The 22,576-nt window shown below is 42.8% G+C and overlaps 1 protein-coding gene across 1 annotated transcript in view; it reads right to left on the bottom strand.

Annotated features, from left to right (window-relative positions):
* Positions 1–1,003: 1,003 nt before the first annotated feature.
* chst1 (carbohydrate (keratan sulfate Gal-6) sulfotransferase 1) overlaps positions 1,004–22,576 on the bottom strand; it is a 168,811-nt gene continuing 147,238 nt past the window's right edge. The window contains exon 2 of the mRNA XM_078547887.1: positions 1,004–3,570. Coding sequence (XP_078404013.1) covers positions 2,255–3,550 — 1,296 coding nt within the window. The 5' untranslated portion in view covers positions 3,551–3,570 and the 3' untranslated portion in view covers positions 1,004–2,254. The remainder of the gene's footprint in view (positions 3,571–22,576) is intronic.

The raw sequence follows: 22,576 nt of genomic DNA, 5'->3' as shown, positions 1-22,576 counted from the left end.
CGGGAGAAGAGATTATGCAACTGGGAAGCGAGCAGTCACTGGGCAATCCGAGTTGGAATTGCTGTTGAGGGAAACCAGAAGCTATTTCCTCGAAAGAGACATGCTGCAATTCCTTGTGAGGAAGACAGTTTAAAGGATTTTTGTGACTCACAGTGATCACTGATGTCTGGATAGGTTGGTGAGGAATTTGTGGCACTTGTCTTGGGTTTGTCTGTTATTTACTGTACAGTTTGTGTTCAACCACAGTTTGCTTGTTAATTCATGTGTACCTTTTGTTAATTCTGTATGTTAGGCTATAAGATATAAAGTATTTACTGCTTGTTTTGTTGACTCTTGTCTTGTAAAATTTCCTCAGTTTGTTTAAAATTGTGGAATTTTGTGGCTTTATTCTCTTAGTAAGTAACTGGGATTTAATGTTTTGTCTACTTTAAAGAAACGTTACTGGTCACTAACCAGATCATAACAAATTTGGGGGTCTCACCCAGGGCCATAACAAAATAGGGGGGTCTAGTCTGGGATCATAAAAAGGGGCAGCTGACACAGGCAGAGAGAGACAAGGCTGTGTGGAAGCAGGATGTTGGTAAGAATCTGCCCTTAGGTTCAAACAAAGGGAACAGAACAGATGGGATTTTTGGTGATTTAAGGAACAAGGAGTTGCCATGGTGGGCCTTGCTGTTGGAAATCGGATTCAGGAGACTCAGGTTGAGTGGATCAACTTTCCAAAAGACACTGGAAGTTGCAACCCAGAGTTGCAGGAAGAAGTGAGCCTACTGGGAAAGCTGGGTGTAACTTGGGACCCAGTCTTGTAATGCTATATATCTGCCAGAAGTGCACAACGAACGGAGTCTCGATTACATTAATGTTAATGTTAGTTAATGCAAAAGTACCTTATCTTCTGTTCAATGTATTACTTGCCTGGTAATTCGTGTTTGATGCATGTTGATTTTAGTTTAGTTTGTTACAGTAAAAGTCTTAAAACATAAAATCTTGTCCCTTGGTTTATTTCATTCAGTCGTTGAGCAATTAATTTTTTAAAATTTAAATGTTATCGGTCTCTACGGAAAATACCATGCACTAGTTTTATAGAAAACGCAGCACACACAATACAGGTAAATTTACTTCACGTGTATATTTACTCAACAAACCTCTAGCACCATTCAGTAACATAGGAAGTAAAGCACTCATAACGATCAAAAAATCATTTGACAATGCCTTTTGTTGTACCATTTTACTAACAAACACAGAAAAAAGTTAAATTCACAGTTATACACCATGCGAATGTGTATTGACATCACACACCCAGTGATGGTGTCTTTTACTCATTTTTTGTATTTACTGATCAGAGATGTAATTAGCCACATCTGGATTCCCAATTAGCTACATGTGGCTAACGGCTAAGGTATTGGACAATAGTTGTCTGATTTCCTTTCAGTTATCCATTTTGTAGTCTTTCTTTTCACTACATGGTTCTTGGAACTGAGTGCCTCAAACACAAACAGTTACTTGTTATGGCACTGAAACTTGGGTGCTCTGTCATAATTTACAGACAGCATTAAAATCACAAGACAGCCTTGGGGGAGACAAAATGGAAAATTGAGCCATTTGCAATAGTATGAAAAATACTTCAATACAGAAATGTTGGTTCCTTTAAAGATCATTTGACATTTTAGAAAGATACAGTCCATGTAAAAAATATTCAGATATCTCACTTTTTAATAAACAGTTTCATCCACGTTAAAATATATTTTGGTGGGGACGCTTTGAAAACTTTTTTGAGCTTTCACCTCGGCTAAGCAGCTACCCTGAAAGCTTGTGCACCTCCGGGATTTAGTTGTGTCGGGAAGGTTATTCAAGAATTTGTGTGTATTTTAGGGTTGCCAACCCTCCAGGGTCGACCTGGATCTCCAAGGCATTAGTATGGGCAAAACCTGCAGAAAGTCAAAGGCTTTGAAAATAAATATTTTTTTGTTAAATTTTCCTTGAATATTATTTATTAGGTATAAATGTGTTGGGGATACAGTCAAGGATCATTGCATTTAGTAACGATGAGTCTTTTTGACTTCTGAAAGAGGATGTGTTGATAACCAACAAAGGGTGAGTGGTCACCCTGTTTAAACCAGGCATACAATCAACCAGAGTTGGCAACCCTAGAGTATATGTGTGTGCGCGTGTCGGGGGAAGAACTAAAATTCAACAATTTAAAAACACTTTTTATATCAAAAATATATCACTAAATGGCACAAACTATTTATAATTACAAAAAAGGTAGAAAGGTCTTGTCTTCGGCTAGACTTACAGACATGTTTCTAAGCTCCTCGGGCGAATTGACCATTCTGTAACCTAGCTGGGCCAGTGTCAAGTTGCAAAGGTTCTGCACCAGCTCAACCATGTCGTAGCTAAGTTTGAACCTCCAGCCCTCGGCCGTGGCGGCTGAGTCCCGCACCGTGGCGTACTTGTGGTTGCCTGAGGCTCCGGCCCCTCGGGTGTTATTGAGGATCCATCGCTGCACATTGCCGTCCATCATGACTCCCAGGAACCGGTAGATCTCTTCGGTTTTCTTTTCGGGCTCCCTGGCGAGGTCCTCATAGCGGACCAACATGTACCTGCCCTTCAGCCAGCTGGGGCGCCCCAGCCCGGTGCCCACTGAGTTGACAAAATCCTCGCAGGTGGCGCTGAGGTGGGAAGCGTCCAGGTTGTAGGGCCGGCGCCCGCTGTTGCGCCAGATCTTCCAGGCACGGAAACTCTCGGGGAAGGTGTCAATGCGGGAGGACAGGATGCCGCGGGGGTCCCTCACCAGCTGGATGACCTTGAGGTTGAGCCGGGGATCTTCCACCAGAGTGCGGAGGTCGCCAATCTCGGGGATTCTCACCGTCTTTATGGCGATGTGGTGCCGCCGGCTGCAGGCCTGGGCGGCCAGGGTCAGATTGAGGGCGCCGCACCTACGGACGCACTCACCTTCCTCCCAGCGCTCCGCCGCCCCTTCCTGCTCCAGCTCCCCTCCCAGGGCAGGCGGCAAAGTGGCACAGACGGGTGGCGAGCACAGCGCTTTGCTGGCCCCTCGGCGGAAGAGTCGCTGGGTTCGGTGCTTGTCTGGGGCCGGTTTGATGTAGGTCTCCAGGTCATGTAGCTGGCAGTTGAAGAGGCTCCGAAGCAGGTCACGGTATGCACCCAGCAGCAGGCGCCGGCCATCGGCAGCTGGCGAGGATGGGTGTCGGCTCCTCAGGCTGGTGTTGATGAGCGTGGTCTGCACGTGGTAGAGCGGCTCAAACAGGTAGAAAATGTCCGAGTGCTGGTTGAGCAGCTGCCCGATGAAGGAAGAGCCGCTGCGAGTGGTGGCCAGGATTAAGATGTGGGTGACAGGCTGGGGTTGGGGGTCACAGGAGGCGGCTAGACTTGGACCACAGCCTGTGTGCTTGGGGACGCGGCAGATGGTGAATGGTTTAGCGATGAATGTCCGGATGGCTGTGTATTGAATGGCCAGCGAGGCCACGACCAGCAAGAGCACCGCTTTCCAGGAGCACTCCATGGCCGTAGACTTGTGTCCGGTCATTCAGTGTCCTGTGCTGTACCCTGCAAGAACATAAAATCCAAAGGAAGTCAATACTGCCACCATTAGTCATTAAATTCTTCTGTTGAATACTACCCCCTCCTCCCCTACACACCCTGCACCTTTAAACATTCTGCTTTCACATTTAAAGGTTTTTTTTGCCCCCATTTTATTGGACCTAGGAACAACAGTAGGCCATTGAGCCTATCCAGCTTGTTCCGCCTCTCCATCAGATCATGACTGCTCCGTAGCTCATGTCCAATTCCCTGCCTTTGTTCCATATCCCTGGATACCCACAGCCAACGAAAATCTACCGATCTTAGTCTTTAAACGTAATCGGCTAACCTGTGCCATCAACATTCAGCCATTGAAAATGGAACATGCTGTGAGTGGATTAGCCAGGTTCCGATGAAGTGCTCTACACCTGAAAGCTGAACTCACCTCTCTCTACAGATGATGACTGACCTACTGGGTGTGTTCTGCTTTTATTTCAGAATTCCAGCATCCAAAGTTAGTTTGAGGAATTTTTTGGAAGTGGAAAAACAAAAATCGACATAAATTTTACTGATTACATCCTCTCAGTCTAGCAATGTCAGCCCGCTTTAAATACCCATATAAAGTTGTCATGTTTAAATTTATATTTAGTTAAATACCCATATGAAATTGTCATATTTAAATTTATATTTAATTAAATACCAATATAAAGTTGTAATATTTGGCCAAATCTTGCTGGAAAAGTAACAGCAAGTTCACAACGCACAGAGTTATTAATGCGCAAATCAGCCAACAGGTTCAGGGAATAAGAGATACCCACGAATTGCAAGTCTCCGGAACTTGCTGCTCAATTTACGCATCGATAATGATGTGCGTTGTGAGCTCATCATTATTTTCCAGGAAGATTTGACAATATTTTTGGTTTGGAGTTTTGCTGTCAGTGACAAAGATTGCATAATCTCTGTGACATGGATTTCTCCTTTGCCAATATCAGTTTGAATCTGGCACCAGGTCAAGGGAATCTCCAGGTGATGCCAGAAAACATATGGGAAGCAGCCAAACGCATTACAGTATTCTCACAGACAGCAAACCAGGAAATACAAACTGCTTAATCTCTTCACTTATCATTTTCAAATTTTACAGGTAGCAAAATAAATGACTGGTACACATTGGATTAAGGAAGGAACCAAATTGGCATAAGCAAACTTTTAAAGGAAATGAAGAGTCATACGGACTCAAAATGTCAACTCTGTTTTTCTCTCCACAGATGCTGTCAGACCTGCTGAATTTTTCCAGCATTTTCTGTTTTTATTTAAAAGAATTGTATTGTTTTAACATGTGAAATGTCTCATCATAATGGAGAGATTTAATTTTCAACAAATATAACATGATTCTTCCAATGTCAGTGAAAGTGTTCAGCAGTAATCATGAACTTAGTGCATTGTTAAAAACCCAGCTGTCCCTCTTTCAACAAAGTGTAACTTTTTCAAGGGTTGGTACAGTGAGACTAATAGTATAAGAGTGGAAGTTCCCATCAGTTCAGTGATTTCTAATTGACTGAAGTTGGGAGACCTCACCAGTGCACCCTCTGTGAAGATATATAATCAACTTCTGGGTTTCCACATTCAACTATACATGTCCAGACTCCAGAAGTTGCTGTCAGTTTCAGAGGAGTTACAATGGCAAATGCTGAAATTTTGTCATCATTACCATCCCCAAAATTCAGGCTAATTCCATTACTTATTACTTGACCTCAAGGTTAAGAACTAACTAACCAGCTACAACCAGCTCCTGCCCATTGTTTCTGTGAGTGGATAAGTTCTAAAGAAAGACAAAGTTCCAAACATTAATCACACTTGTTGACTCTACACAAATCAACTGACCAGTACTTTTCTCATGATGTGTCCATCATAAGCAAGGCCAGCAATTATTGCCCTTGAGAAGGTGGTGACGAGCTGCCTGCTAGAAAGGCTGCAGTCCATGTGGTGTATGTCCACCCGCAGTGCTGTTACAGAGCGGGTTCCAGGATTTTAACCCAGTGACAGTGAATTAAGGAGCGGCAAAATAGCTCCAAGCCAGGATCATGTGTGGCTTGGAGGGGAACTTGAAGAAGATGGTGTTCTTATGCACCTGCTGCCCTTGTCCTTCAAGTGCTTGTTTTCTATCAGATTTTCAACATTTGCAGATTTCTACACATGTATGTGTACAGTGTGCATTTTAATTACCTCTCGGCCAATCAAACACATTGTGGATTTTACAGGTACTAAGCTTCAAAGAGGCCACAATACCCTGGTGTGGTCGGGTTGGATGAAGAGCAGCGGGAGAAGACTTGTGAGGAGCACAAATGCCAACATAGAGCCACTGGGTTGAATGGCCTGTTTCTGTGTAGTACATAGTGTGTACAAGAAATAGGAGCAGAAGTAGACTATACAGCCCATCGAGCCTGCTCGCCATTCAGAATGATCATGGCTGATCTTGGGCTTGGACTCCACTTTCTCATCTGCTCCCCATATCCCTTGATTCCCTTAGAGACCAAAGATTTGTCTATCCGAGCCTTAACTGTGGAGCATCTTCTGGTGGCAGAGAATTCCAAAATTCACAACCCTTTGAAAGAAGAAGTTTCTCCTCATCTCAGTCCTCAATGATCAGCCCTTTATCCTGAGACTTGTTTTAAATTCATTTACAGGTGTAGGCTTCACTGGCTAGGCCAGGATCCCTAATTGCCCTTGAGAAGGTGGTGGTGAGCTGCCTTCTTGAATCGCTGCAGTCCCTGTGGTGTAGGTACATCTACAGTGCCGTTAGGAAGGGAGTTCCAGGATTTTGACCCAGCAACAGTGAAGGAACGGCGATATATTTCCAAGTCAGGATGGTGCGTGGTTTGGGGGGGAACTTCCAGGTGGTGGTGTTCTCATGTGTCTGTTGCCCTTGTCCTCCTAGATGGTAGCGGTCATGGGTTTGGAAGGTGCTGTGTAAGGAGCCTTGGTGAGTTCCTGCAGTGCACCTAGTAAATGGTACACACTGCTGCCGCTGTGCGTCAGTGGTGGAGGGAGTGAATGTTTGTGGATGGGGTGCCAATCAAGTGGGCTGCTTTGTCCTGGATGGTGTCAAGCTTCCTGAGTGTTGTTGGAGCTGCACTCATCCAGGCAAGTGGGGAGTATTCCATCACACTCCTGACTTGTGCCTTGTAGATGGTGGACAGGCGTTTGGGAGTCAGGAGGTGAGTTACTCGCTGCAGGATTCCTAGCCTCTGACCTGCTCACAGTATTTATATGGCTAGTCCAGTTCAGTTTCTGGTCAATGGTAACCACAGGAAGTTGATAATGGGAGATTCAGCAATGATAATGTCATTGAATATCAAGGGGCAATAGTTAGAATCTCTCTTGTTGGAGATGGTCATGGCCTGACACTTGTGGGAAGGAAATCTGCCAACCTTACTTGGTCTGGCCTACAGGTGACTCCAGATCCACAGCAATGCGGTTGGCTCTTAACAAGCCACTGAAATGGTCTGACATACTGCTGGGTTCAAGGGCAATTACAGATGGGCAACAAATACGGGTCTTGTCATTGATGCCAACATCCCATAAAAGAAATAAAGAAAAATCTACAGCCTTCCTGGCTGTAGAAAAATACTGGGGGACAAACTGTATTGATACACCAGGGAAAAGAGGTGCTGCGAAGTTTTGCTGCTTTGGTGCGCTGGGGGCGGAGTCAGTAGGTGCGGCGAGTCCATTAAAAGCCCACTGATTTCGGTGGGACCGGAAAATCCCACCGGTGGGAGGGGACGTAAATTTCCGCCCGTGGTGGGGGGGGGGACGGGGGAAGGACAGGTTGGGGGTGTGGAATGTGATTGCAATAACATCTGGAGTTTGTCAGAACTGTGCAAACATTAATGTCGGCAAATTAGAAGAGTTTGTTCCAGATTGAAATATATCTCAAAGGAGTTTATCATCAGCTGCAGAAATTCAAGTCAGGCTGCAGTTTATCTGCTTGGCACAGCAGCTGGGAGTCCACAAGTACCAGAATATTCTGTCCAGGTGGCATTTGACAAACATATTGTTTGACCAACGTGGGAACAGAATAAAGTGAAAGAATAAATTCTCTGTGCAAAAATGGGCTAAACATCACAAACTGGGACAATAACTGGGATTATACATCACAAACTGGGACAGTAACGGGGATTATACATCACAAACTGGGACAGTAACTGGGATTATACATCACAAACTGGGACAGTAACTGGGATTATACATCACACACTGGGACAGCAACTGAGATAATGCATCACACACTGGGACAGTAACTGGGATTATACATCACACACAGGGACAGTAACTGGGATTATACATCACGCACTGGGACAGTAACTTGGATTATACATCACAAACTGGGACAGTAACTGGGATTATACATCACACACTGGGACAGTAACTGGGATTATACATCACAACACTGGGACAGTAACTGGGATTATACATCACACACTGGGACAGTAACTGGGATTATACATCACACTCTGTGACAGTAACTGGGATTATATATCACACACTGGGACAGTAACTAGGATTATACATCACACACTGGGACAGCAACTGGGATTATACATCACACACTGGGACAATAACTGGGATTATACATCACACACTGGGACAGTAACTGGGATTATACATCACGCACTGGTACAGTAACTTGGATTATAAATCACACACTGGGACTGTAACTGGGATTATACATGAAAAACTGGGACAGTAAATGGGATTATACATCACACACTGGGACTGTAACTGGGATTATACACCACACACTGGGAAATTAACTGGAACTATACATCACACACTGGGACAGTAATTGGGATTATACATCACACACTGGGAATGTAACTGGGATTATACGTCACAAACTGGGACAGTAACTGGGATTATACATCACACACTGGGACAGCAACTGGGATTATACATCACAAACTGGGACTGTAACTGGGATTCTACATCACAAACTGGGGCTGTAACTGGGCTATTACATCACACACTGGGACAATAACTGGGATTATACGTCACAAACTGGGACAGTAACTGGGATTATACATCAAACATTGGAACAGTAACTGGGATTATACATCACACACTGGGACAGTAACTGGGATTATAAATCACAAACTGGGACAGTAAGTGGGATTATACTTCACACACTGGGACAGTAACTGCAATTATACATCACAAACTAGGACAGTAACTGGGATTTTACATCACACACTGGGAAAGTAACTGGGATTATACATCACACATTGGGACTGTAACTGGGATTATACATCACAAACTGGGACGGTAACTGGGATTATACATCACAAACTGGGACTGTAACTGGGATTATTTATCACACACTGGGACAGTAACTGGAATTATACATCAAACACTGGGACGGTAACTGGGATTATCCATCACACACTGGGACAGTAACTGGGATTACCCATCACACACTGGGACAGTAAATGGGATTATACATCACACACTGGGACTGTAACTCGGTTTATACATCACACACTGGGACAGTAACTGGGATCATACATCACACACTGGGATTGTAACTGGGATTATACATCACAAACTGGGATGGTATCTGGGAATATACATCACACACTGGGTCAGTAAGTGGGATTATACATCACACACTGGGACAGTAACTGGGATTATACATCACACACTGGTACAGTAACTGGGATTATACATCACACACTGGGACAGTAACTGGGATTATACATCACACACTGGGACAGTAACTGGGATTATACATCACACACTGGGACAGTAACTGGGATTATACATCACACACTGTGACAGTAACTGGGATTATACATCACGCACTGTGACAGTAACTGGGATTATACATCACAAACTGGGACAGTAAATGGTTTTGTACATCACACACTGGGACAGTAACTTGGATTATACATCACAAACTGGGACAGAAACAGGAATTATATATCACAAACTGGGACAGAAACAGGGATTATATATCACAAACTGAGACAGTAACTGGGATTATACATCACACACTGGGACAGAAACAGGGATTATATATCACAAACTGAGACAGTTACTGGGATTATACATCACACACAGGGACAGTTACTGGGATTATTCATCACAAACTGGGACAGCAACTGAGATTATACATCACATACTGAGACAGTAACTGGGTTTATACATCAGACGCAGGGACAGTTACTGGGATATTCATCACACACAGGGATAGTTTCTGGGATTATTCCTCACAAACTGGGACAGTAACTGGGATTATACATCACACACGGAGACAGTAACTGGGATTATACATCAGACACTGGGACAGTTACTGGGATATTCATCACACACTGGGGCAGTTACTGGGATTATACATCACACACTGGGACAGTAACTGGAATTATACATCAAACACTGGGACGGTAACTGGGATTATCCATCACACACTGGGACAGTAACTGGGATTACCCATCACACACTGGGACAGTAAATGGGATTATACATCACACACTGGGACTGTAACTCGGTTTATACATCACACACTGGGACAGTAACTGGGATCATACATCACACACTGGGATTGTAACTGGGATTATACATCACAAACTGGGATGGTATCTGGGAATATACATCACACACTGGGTCAGTAAGTGGGATTATACATCACACACTGGGACAGTAACTGGGATTATACATCACACACTGGTACAGTAACTGGGATTATACATCACACACTGGGACAGTAACTGGGATTATACATCACACACTGGGACAGTAACTGGGATTATACATCACACACTGGGACAGTAACTGGGATTATACATCACACACTGTGACAGTAACTGGGATTATACATCACGCACTGTGACAGTAACTGGGATTATACATCACAAACTGGGACAGTAAATGGTTTTGTACATCACACACTGGGACAGTAACTTGGATTATACATCACAAACTGGGACAGAAACAGGAATTATATATCACAAACTGGGACAGAAACAGGGATTATATATCACAAACTGAGACAGTAACTGGGATTATACATCACACACTGGGACAGAAACAGGGATTATATATCACAAACTGAGACAGTTACTGGGATTATACATCACACACAGGGACAGTTACTGGGATTATTCATCACAAACTGGGACAGCAACTGAGATTATACATCACATACTGAGACAGTAACTGGGTTTATACATCAGACGCAGGGACAGTTACTGGGATATTCATCACACACAGGGATAGTTTCTGGGATTATTCCTCACAAACTGGGACAGTAACTGGGATTATACATCACACACGGAGACAGTAACTGGGATTATACATCAGACACTGGGACAGTTACTGGGATATTCATCACACACTGGGGCAGTTACTGGGATTATACATCACACACTGGGACAGTAACTGGGATTATACATCACAAACTGTGACAGTAACTGGGATGATACATCACACACTGGCACAGTAACTGGGATTATACATCACACACTGTGACAGTAACTGGGATTATACATCACACACTGGAACAGTAACTAGGATTATGCATCACACACTGGGGCAGTAACTGGGATAATACATCACACACTTGGACAGTGACTTGGATAATACAGCATACACTGGGGCAGTAACTGGGATTATACATCATAAACTGGGACAGTAACTGGTATTATACATCACACACTGGGACAGAAACAGGGATTATACATCACAAACTGAGACAGTAACTGGGATTATACATCATACACTGGGACAGTAACTGGGATTATACTTCACACACTGGGACAGTTACTGGGATTATTCCTCACAAATTGGGACAGTAACTGGGATTATACATCACACACTGGGACAGTTACTGGGATTATTCAGCACAAACTGGGACAGTATCTGGGATTATACATCACACACTGGGATCGTAACTGGGATTATACATCACACACTGGGACAGTAACTGGGATTATACATCACACACTGGGACAATTACTGGGATTATTCAGCACAAACTGGGATAGTAATTGGGGTTCTACATCAGACACTGGGACAGTTAATGGGATATTCATCACACACTGGGAAAGTAACTGGGATTATACATCACACACTGGGACAGTAACTGGGATAATACATCATACACTGGGGCAGTAACTGGGAATATAAATCACCAACTTGGACAGTAACTGGGATTATACATCGCACACTGGGACAGAAGCAGGGATTATACATCACAAACTGGGACAGTAACTGGGATAATACATCACACATTGGGCCGGTAACTGGGATAATACATCATACACTCGGGCAGTAACTGGGATTATACATCACACACTGGGACAGTAACTGGGATTATACATCACACACTGGGACAGTAACTGGGATTATACATCACACACTGGGGCAGTGACTGGGTTAATACATCATACACTGGGGCAGTAACTGGGATTATACATCATAAACTCGGACAGTAAATGGCGTTATAAATCACACACTGGGACAGAAACAGGGATTATACATCACAAACAGAGATAGTAACTGGGATTATACATCACACACTGGGACAGTAACTGGATTTATACATCACACACTGGGACAGTTACTGGGATATTCATCACACACTGGGAAAGTAACTGGGATTATACATCACACACTGGGACAGTAACTTGGATAACACATCATACACTGGGACAGTAACTGGGATAATACATCATACACTGGGGCAGTAACTGGGAATATAAATCACCAACATGGACAATAACTGGGATTATACATCACACACTGGGACAGAAGCAGGGATTATACATCACAAACTGGGACAGTAACTGGGATAATACATCACACATTGGGACGGTAACTGGGATAATACATCATACACTCGGGCAGTAACTGGGATTATACATCACACACTGGGACAGTAACTGGGATTATACATCACACACTGGTACAGTAACTGGGATTATACATCACACACTGGGACAGTGACTGGGTTAATACATCACACACTGGGACAGTAACTGGGATTATACATCATAAACTCGGACAGTAACTGGGATTATACATCACACACTGGGACAGAAACAGGGATTATACATCACACACTGGGACAGTAACTGGGTTTATACATCACACACTGGGACAGTAACTGGGTTTATACATCACACACTGGGGCAGTAACTAGGATTATACATCACACACTGGGACTGTAACTGGGATTATACATCACATACTGCGACAGTAACTGGGATTATACATCACAAACTGGGACTGTAACTGGGATTAAACATCACACACTGGGACAGTAACTGAGATTATACATCACAAACTGGGAGATTAACTGGGATTACACATCACACACTGGGACAGTAACTGGGAATATAGATCACAAACTGCGACAGTAACTGGGATTATACATCACACACTGGGACTGTAACTGGGAATATACATCACATACTGCGACAGTAACTGGGATTATACATCACAAACTGGGACTGTAACTGGGATTAAACATCACACACTGGGACAGTAACTGGGATTATACATCACACACTGGGACAGTAACTGTGATTATACATCACATACTGGGAGAGTAACTCTGATTATATACCACACAGTGGGATAGTAATTGGGATTATATATCACAAACTGGGACAGTTACTGGGATTTAACATCACAAACTGGGACAGTAACTGGGATTATACATCACACACTGGGACAGTAACTGGGATTATACATCACACACTGGGACATTAACTGGGATTATACATCACACACTGGGACAGTAACTGGGATTATACATCACACACTGGGAAGGTAACTGGGATTATACATCACATGCTGGGACAGTAACTGGGATTATACATCACACACTGGGACAGCAACTGGGATTATACATCACACACTGGGACAATAACTGGTATTATACATCACACACTGGGACAGTAACTGGGATTATACATCACGCACGGGGACAGTAACTTGGATTATAAATCACACACTGGGACAGTAACTGGGATTATACATCACAAACTGGAACAGTAACTGGGATTATACATCACACACTGGGACTGTAACTGGGATTATACATGAAAAACTGGGACAGTAAATGGGATTATACATCACACACTGGGACTGTAACTGGGATTATAAATCAAACACTGGGAAGGTAACTGGGATTATACATCACATGCTGGGACAGTAACTGGGATTATACATCACACACTGGGACAGCAACTGGGATTATACATCACACACTGGGACAATAACTGGTATTATACGTCACACACTGGGACTGTAACTGGGATATACATCACACACTGGGACAATAACTGGGATTATACGTCACAAACTGGGACAGTAACTGGGATTATACATCACACACTGGGACTGTAACTGGGTTATACATCACAGACTGGGACAATAACTGGGATTATACGTCACAGACTGGGACAGTAACTGGGATTATACATCACACACTGGGACAGTAACTGGGATTATACATCACAAACTGGGGCTGTAACTGGGATTCTACATCACAAACTGGGGCTGTAACTGGGCTATTACATCACACACTGGGACAATAACTGGGATTATACGTCACAAACTGGGACAGTAACTTGGATTATACATCAAACATTGGAACAGTAACTGGGATTATACATCACACACTGGGACAGTAACTGGGATTATAAATCAAAAACTGGGACAGTAAGTGGGATTATACTTCACACACTGCGACAGTAACTGCCATTATACATCACAAACTAGGACTGCAACTGGGATTTTACATCACACACTGGGACAGTAACTGGGATTATACATCACAAACTGGGAAAGTAACTGTGATTATACATCACAAACTGGGACTGTAACTGGGATTATTTATCACACACTGGGACAGTAACTGGAATTATACATCACACACTGGGACGGTAACTGGGATTATCCTTCACACACTGGGACAGTAACTGGGATTACCCATCACACACTGGGACAGTAAATGGGATTATACATCACACACTGGGACTGTAACTCGGATTATACATCACACACTGGGACAGTAACTGGGATCATACATCACACACTGGGATTGTAACTGGGATTATACATCACAAACTGGGATGGTATCTGGGAATATACATCACACACTGGGTCAGTAAGTGGGATTATACATCACACACTGTGACAGTAACTGGGATTATACATCACACACTGGTACAGTAACTGGGATTATACATCACACACTGGGACAGTAACAGGGATTATACATCACACACTGGGACAGTAACTGGGTTTATACATCACACACTGGGACAGTAACTGGGATTATACATCACACACTGGGACAGTAACTGGGATTATACATCACACACTGTGACAGTAACTGGGATTATACATCACACACTGGGACAGTAACTGCGCTTATACATCACACACTGGGACAGTAACTGGGATTTTACATCACACACTGTGACAGTAACTGGGATTATACATCACACACTGTGACAGTAACTGGGATTATACATCACAAACTGGGACAGTAAATGGTTATGTACATCACACACTGGGACAGTAACTTGGATTATACATCACACACTGGGACAGTAACTGGGATCATACATCACACACTGGGATTGTAACTGGGATTATACATCACAAACTGGGATGGTATCTGGGAATATACATCACACACTGGGTCAGAAAGTGGGATTATACATCACACACTGGGACAGTAACTGGGATTATACATCACACACTGGTACAGTAACTGGGATTATACATCACACACTGGGACAGTAACTGGGATTATACATCACACACTGGGACAGTAACTGGGATTATACATCACACACTGGGACAGTAACTGGGATTATACATCACACACTGTGACAGTAACTGGGATTATACATCACACACTGGGACAGTAACTGGGTTTATACATCACACACTGGGACAGTAACTGGGATTATACATCACACACTGTGACAGTCAGTGGGATTATACATCACACACTGTGACAGTAACTGGGATTATACATCACCAACTGGGACAGAAACTGGAATTATATATCACAAACTGGGACAGAAACAGGGATTATATATCACATACTGAGACAGTAACTGGGATTATACATCACACACAGGGACAGTTACTGGGATTATTCATCACAAACTGGGACAGTAACTGAGATTATACATCACACACTGAGACAGTAACTGGGTTTATACATCAGACGCAGGGACAGTTACTGGGATATTCATCACACACAGGGACAGTTTCTGGGATTATTCCTCACAAACTGGGAAAGTAACTAGGATTATACATCACACACTGGGACAGTAACTGGGATTATACATCAGACACTGGGACAGTTACTGGGATATTCATCACACACTGGGGCAGTTACTGGGTTAATACATCATACACTGGGATATAAACTGGGATTATACATCACACACTGGGACAGTAACTGGGATTATACATCACAAACTGTGACAGTAACTGGGATGATACATCACACACTGGCACAGTAACTGGGATTATACATAACACACTGTGACAGTAACTGATATTATACATCACATACTGGGACAGTAACAGGGATGATACAACACAAACTGGGACAGTAAATGGGTTTGTACATCACAAACAGGGACAGTAAATGGGTTTGTACATCACACACTGGGACAGTAACTGGGATTATATATCACAAACTGGGACAGAAACAAGGATTATATATCACAAACTGAGACTGTAACTGGGATTATACATCACACACTGGGACAGTAACTGGGATTATTCATCAAAAATTGGGACAGTAACTGGGATTATGCATGACACACTGGGAGATTAACTGGGGTTATACATCACACACTGGGACATTAACTGGGATTATACATCACACACTGTGACAGTAACTGGGATTATACATCACAAACTGGGAGATTAATTGGGATTCTACATCACACACTGGGACAGTAACTGGGATTATAAATCACACACTGGGACAGTAACTGGAATTATACATCACAAACTGGGAGATTAACTGGGGTTATACATCACACACTGGGACATTAACTGGGATTATACATCACACACTGGTACAGTAACTGGAATTATACATCACAAACTGGGAGATTAACTGGGATTATACATCACACACTGGGACATTAACTGGGATTATACATCACGCACTGGGATAGTAACTGGGATTATATATCACTCACTGAGACAGTAACTGGGATTACACATCACAAACTGGGAGATTAATTGGGATTATACATCACACACTGGGACAATAACTGGGATTATACATCACACACTGGGATAGTAACTGATATTATATATCACAAACTGTGACAGTAACTGGGATTATACATCACACACTGGGACAGTAACAGGGATGATACAACACAAACTGGGACAGTAAATGGGTTTGTACATCACAAACAGGGACAGTAAATGGGTTTGTACATCACACACTGGGACAGTAACTGGGATTATATATCACAAACTAGGACAGAAACAAGGATTATATATCACAAACTGAGACTGTAACTGGGATTATACATCACACACTGGGACAGTAACTGGGATTATTCATCACAAACTGGGACAGTAACTGGGATTACATATCACACACTGCGACAGTAACTGGGATTATACATCACACACTGGGACAGTAACTGGGATTATACATCACACACTGGGACAGTAACTGGGATTATACATCACAAACTGCGACAGTAACTGGGATTATACATCACACACTGGGACTGTAACTGGGAATATACATCACATACTGCGACAGTAACTGGGATTATACATCACAAACTGGGACTGTAACTGGGATTAAACATCACACACTGGGACAGTAACTGGGATTATACATCACACACTGGGACAGTAACTGTGATTATACATCACATACTGGGAGAGTAACTCTGATTATATACCACACAGTGGGATAGTAATTGGGATTATATATCACACACTGGGACAGTTACTGGGATTTAACATCACAAACTGGGACAGTAACTGGGATTATACATCACACACTGGGACAGTAACTGGGATTATACATCACACACTGGGACATTAACTGGGATTATACATCACACACTGGGACAGTAACTGGGATTATACATCACACACTGGGAAGGTAACTGGGATTATACATCACATGCTGGGACAGTAACTGGGATTATACATCACACACTGGGACAGCAACTGGGATTATACATCACACACTGGGACAATAACTGGTATTATACATCACACACTGGGACAGTAACTGGTATTATACATCACGCACGGGGACAGTAACTTGGATTATAAATCACACACTGGGACAGTAACTGGGATTATACATCACAAACTGGAACAGTAACTGGGATTATACATCACACACTGGGACTGTAACTGGGATTATACATGAAAAACTGGGACAGTAAATGGGATTATACATCACACACTGGGACTGTAACTGGGATTAAAAATCAAACACTGGGACTATAACTGGGATTATACACCACACACTGGGAAATTAACTGGAACTATACATCACACACTGGGACAGCAATTGGGATTATACATCACACACTGCGACTGTAACTGGGATTATACGTCACACACTGGGACTGTAACTGGGATATACATCACACACTGGGACAATAACTGGGATTATACGTCACAAACTGGGACAGTAACTGGGATTATACATCACACACTGGGACTGTAACTGGGTTATACATCACAGACTGGGACAATAACTGGGATTATACGTCACAGACTGGGACAGTAACTGGGATTATACATCACACACTGGGACAGTAACTGGGATTATACATCACAAACTGGGGCTGTAACTGGGATTCTACATCACAAACTGGGGCTGTAACTGGGCTATTACATCACACACTGGGACAATAACTGGGATTATACGTCACAAACTGGGACAGTAACTTGGATTATACATCAAACATTGGAACAGTAACTGGGATTATACATCACACACTGGGACAGTAACTGGGATTATAAATCAAAAACTGGGACAGTAAGTGGGATTATACTTCACACACTGCGACAGTAACTGCAATTATACATCACAAACTAGGACTGCAACTGGGATTTTACATCACACACTGGGACAGTAACTGGGATTATACATCACAAACTGGGAAAGTAACTGTGATTATACATCATACACTGGGACTGTAACTGGGATTATACATCACAAACTGGGACTGTAACTGGGATTATTTATCACACACTGGGACAGTAACTGGAATTATACATCACACACTGGGACGGTAACTGGGATTATCCATCACACACTGGGACAGTAACTGGGATTACCCATCACACACTGGGACAGTAAATGGGATTATACATCACACACTGGGACTGTAACTCGGATTATACATCACACACTGGGACAGTAACTGGGATCATACATCACACACTGGGATTGTAACTGGGATTATACATCACAAACTGGGATGGTATCTGGGAATATACATCACACACTGGGTCAGTAAGTGGGATTATACATCACACACTGTGACAGTAACTGGGATTATACATCACACACTGGTACAGTAACTGGGATTATACATCACACACTGGGACAGTAACAGGGATTATACATCACACACTGGGACAGTAACTGGGTTTATACATCACACACTGGGACAGTAACTGGGATTATACATCACACACTGGGACAGTAACTGGGATTATACATCACACACTGTGACAGTAACTGGGATTATACATCACACACTGGGACAGTAACTGCGCTTATACATCACACACTGGGACAGTAACTGGGATTTTACATCACACACTGTGACAGTAACTGGGATTATACATCACACACTGTGACAGTAACTGGCATTATACATCACAAACTGGGACAGTAAATGGTTATGTACATCACACACTGGGACAGTAACTTGGATTATACATCACACACTGGGACAGTAACTGGGATCATACATCACACACTGGGATTGTAACTGGGATTATACATCACAAACTGGGATGGTATCTGGGAATATACATCACACACTGGGTCAGTAAGTGGGATTATACATCACACACTGGGACAGTAACTGGGATTATACATCACACACTGGTACAGTAACTGGGATTATACATCACACACTGGGACAGTAACTGGGATTATACATCACACACTGGGACAGTAACTGGGATTATACATCACACACTGGGACAGTAACTGGGATTATACATCACACACTGTGACAGTAACTGGGATTATACATCACACACTGGGACAGTAACTGGGTTTATACATCACACACTGGGACAGTAACTGGGATTATACATCACACTGTGACAGTCAGTGGGATTATACATCACACACTGTGACAGTAACTGGGATTATACATCACCAACTGGGACAGAAACTGGAATTATATATCACAAACTGGGACAGAAACAGGGATTATATATCACATACTGAGACAGTAACTGGGATTATACATCACACACTGGGACAGAAACAGGGATTATATATCACAAACTGAGACAGTAACTGGGATTATACATCACACACAGGGACAGTTACTGGGATTATTCATCACAAACTGGGACAGTAACTGAGATTATACATCACACACTGAGACAGTAACTGGGTTTATACATCAGACGCAGGGACAGTTACTGGGATATTCATCACACACAGGGACAGTTTCTGGGATTATTCCTCACAAACTGGGAAAGTAACTAGGATTATACATCACACACTGGGACAGTAACTGGGATTATACATCAGACACTGGGACAGTTACTGGGATATTCATCACACACTGGGGCAGTTACTGGGTTAATACATCATACACTGGGATATAAACTGGGATTATACATCACACACTGGGACAGTAACTGGGATTATACATCACAAACTGTGACAGTAACTGGGATGATACATCACACACTGGCACAGTAACTGGGATTATACATAACACACTGTGACAGTAACTGATATTATACATCACATACTGGGACAGTAACAGGGATGATACAACACAAACTGGGACAGTAAATGGGTTTGTACATCACAAACAGGGACAGTAAATGGGTTTGTACATCACACACTGGGACAGTAACTGGGATTATATATCACAAACTGGGACAGAAACAAGGATTATATATCACAAACTGAGACTGTAACTGGGATTATACATCACACACTGGGACAGTAACTGGGATTATTCATCAAAAATTGGGACAGTAACTGGGATTATGCATGACACACTGGGATGTAAATGGGATTATACATCACACACTGGGACTGTAAATGGGATTATCAATCACACACTGGGACAGTAACTGGGATTATACATCACAAACTGGGAGATTAATTGGGATTCTACATCACACACTGGGACAGTAACTGGGATTATAAATCACACACTGGGACAGTAACTGGAATTATACATCACAAACTGGGAGATTAACTGGGGTTATACATCACACACTGGGACATTAACTGGGATTATACATCACACACTGGTACAGTAACTGGAATTATACATCACAAACTGGGAGATTAACTGGGATTATACATCACACACTGGGACATTAACTGGGATTATACATCACGCACTGGGATAGTAACTGGGATTATATATCACTCACTGAGACAGTAACTGGGATTACACATCACAAACTGGGAGATTAATTGGGATTATACATCACACACTGGGACAATAACTGGGATTATACATCACACACTGGGATAGTAACTGATATTATATATCACAAACTGTGACAGTAACTGGGATTATACATCACACACTGGGACAGTAACAGGGATGATACAACACAAACTGGGACAGTAAATGGGTTTGTACATCACAAACAGGGACAGTAAATGGGTTTGTACATCACACACTGGGACAGTAACTGGGATTATATATCACAAACTAGGACAGAAACAAGGATTATATATCACAAACTGAGACTGTAACTGGGATTATACATCACACACTGGGACAGTAACTGGGATTATTCATCACAAACTGGGACAGTAACTGGGATTACATATCACACACTGCGACAGTAACTGGGATTATACATCACACACTGGGACAGTAACTGGGATTATACATCACACACTGGGACAGTAACTGGGATTATACATCACACACTGGGACAGTTACTGGGATTATTCATCACAAACTGGGACAGTAATTGGGTTTATACATCAGACACTGGGACAGTTAATGGGATATTCATCACACACTGGGACAGTTACTGGGATTATACATCACACACTGGGACAGTACCTGGGATAATACATCACACACTTGGACAGTGACTTGGATAATACAGCATACACTGGGGCAGTAACTGGGATTATTCATCACAAACTGGGACAGTAGCTGGGATTATACATCACACACTGGGACAGTTACTGGGATTATTCAGCACAAACTGGGATAGTAATTGGGTTTCTACATCAGACACTGGGACAGTTAATGGGATATTCATCACACACTGGGACAGTAACTGGGATTATACATCACACACTGGGACAGTAACTGGGATAATACATCATACACTGGGGCAGTAACTGGGAATATAAATCACCAACTGGGACAGTAACTGGGATTATACATCACACACTGGGACAGAAGCAGGGATTATACATCACAAACTGGGACAGTAACTGGGATAATACATCACACATTGGGACGGTAACTGGGATAATACATCATACACTCGGGCAGTAACTGGGATTATACATCACACACTGGGGCAGTAACTGGGATTATACAACACACACTGGGACAGTGACTGGGTTAATACATCATACACTGGGGCAGTAACTGGGATTATACAGCATAAACTCGGACAGTAAATGGCGTTATACATCACACACTGGGACAGAAACAGGGATTATACATCACAAACAGAGATAGTAACTGGGATTATACATCACACACTGGGACAGTAAGTGGGTTTATACATCACACACTGGGACAGTTAC

This window comes from Cetorhinus maximus, chromosome 9, assembly GCF_964194155.1.
Source record: "Cetorhinus maximus chromosome 9, sCetMax3.hap1.1, whole genome shotgun sequence".
Classification (NCBI taxonomy): Eukaryota; Metazoa; Chordata; class Chondrichthyes; order Lamniformes; family Cetorhinidae; genus Cetorhinus; species Cetorhinus maximus.
Note: the sequence above shows the minus strand (reverse complement) of the source record. Positions and strands in the feature narration are given on the sequence as shown.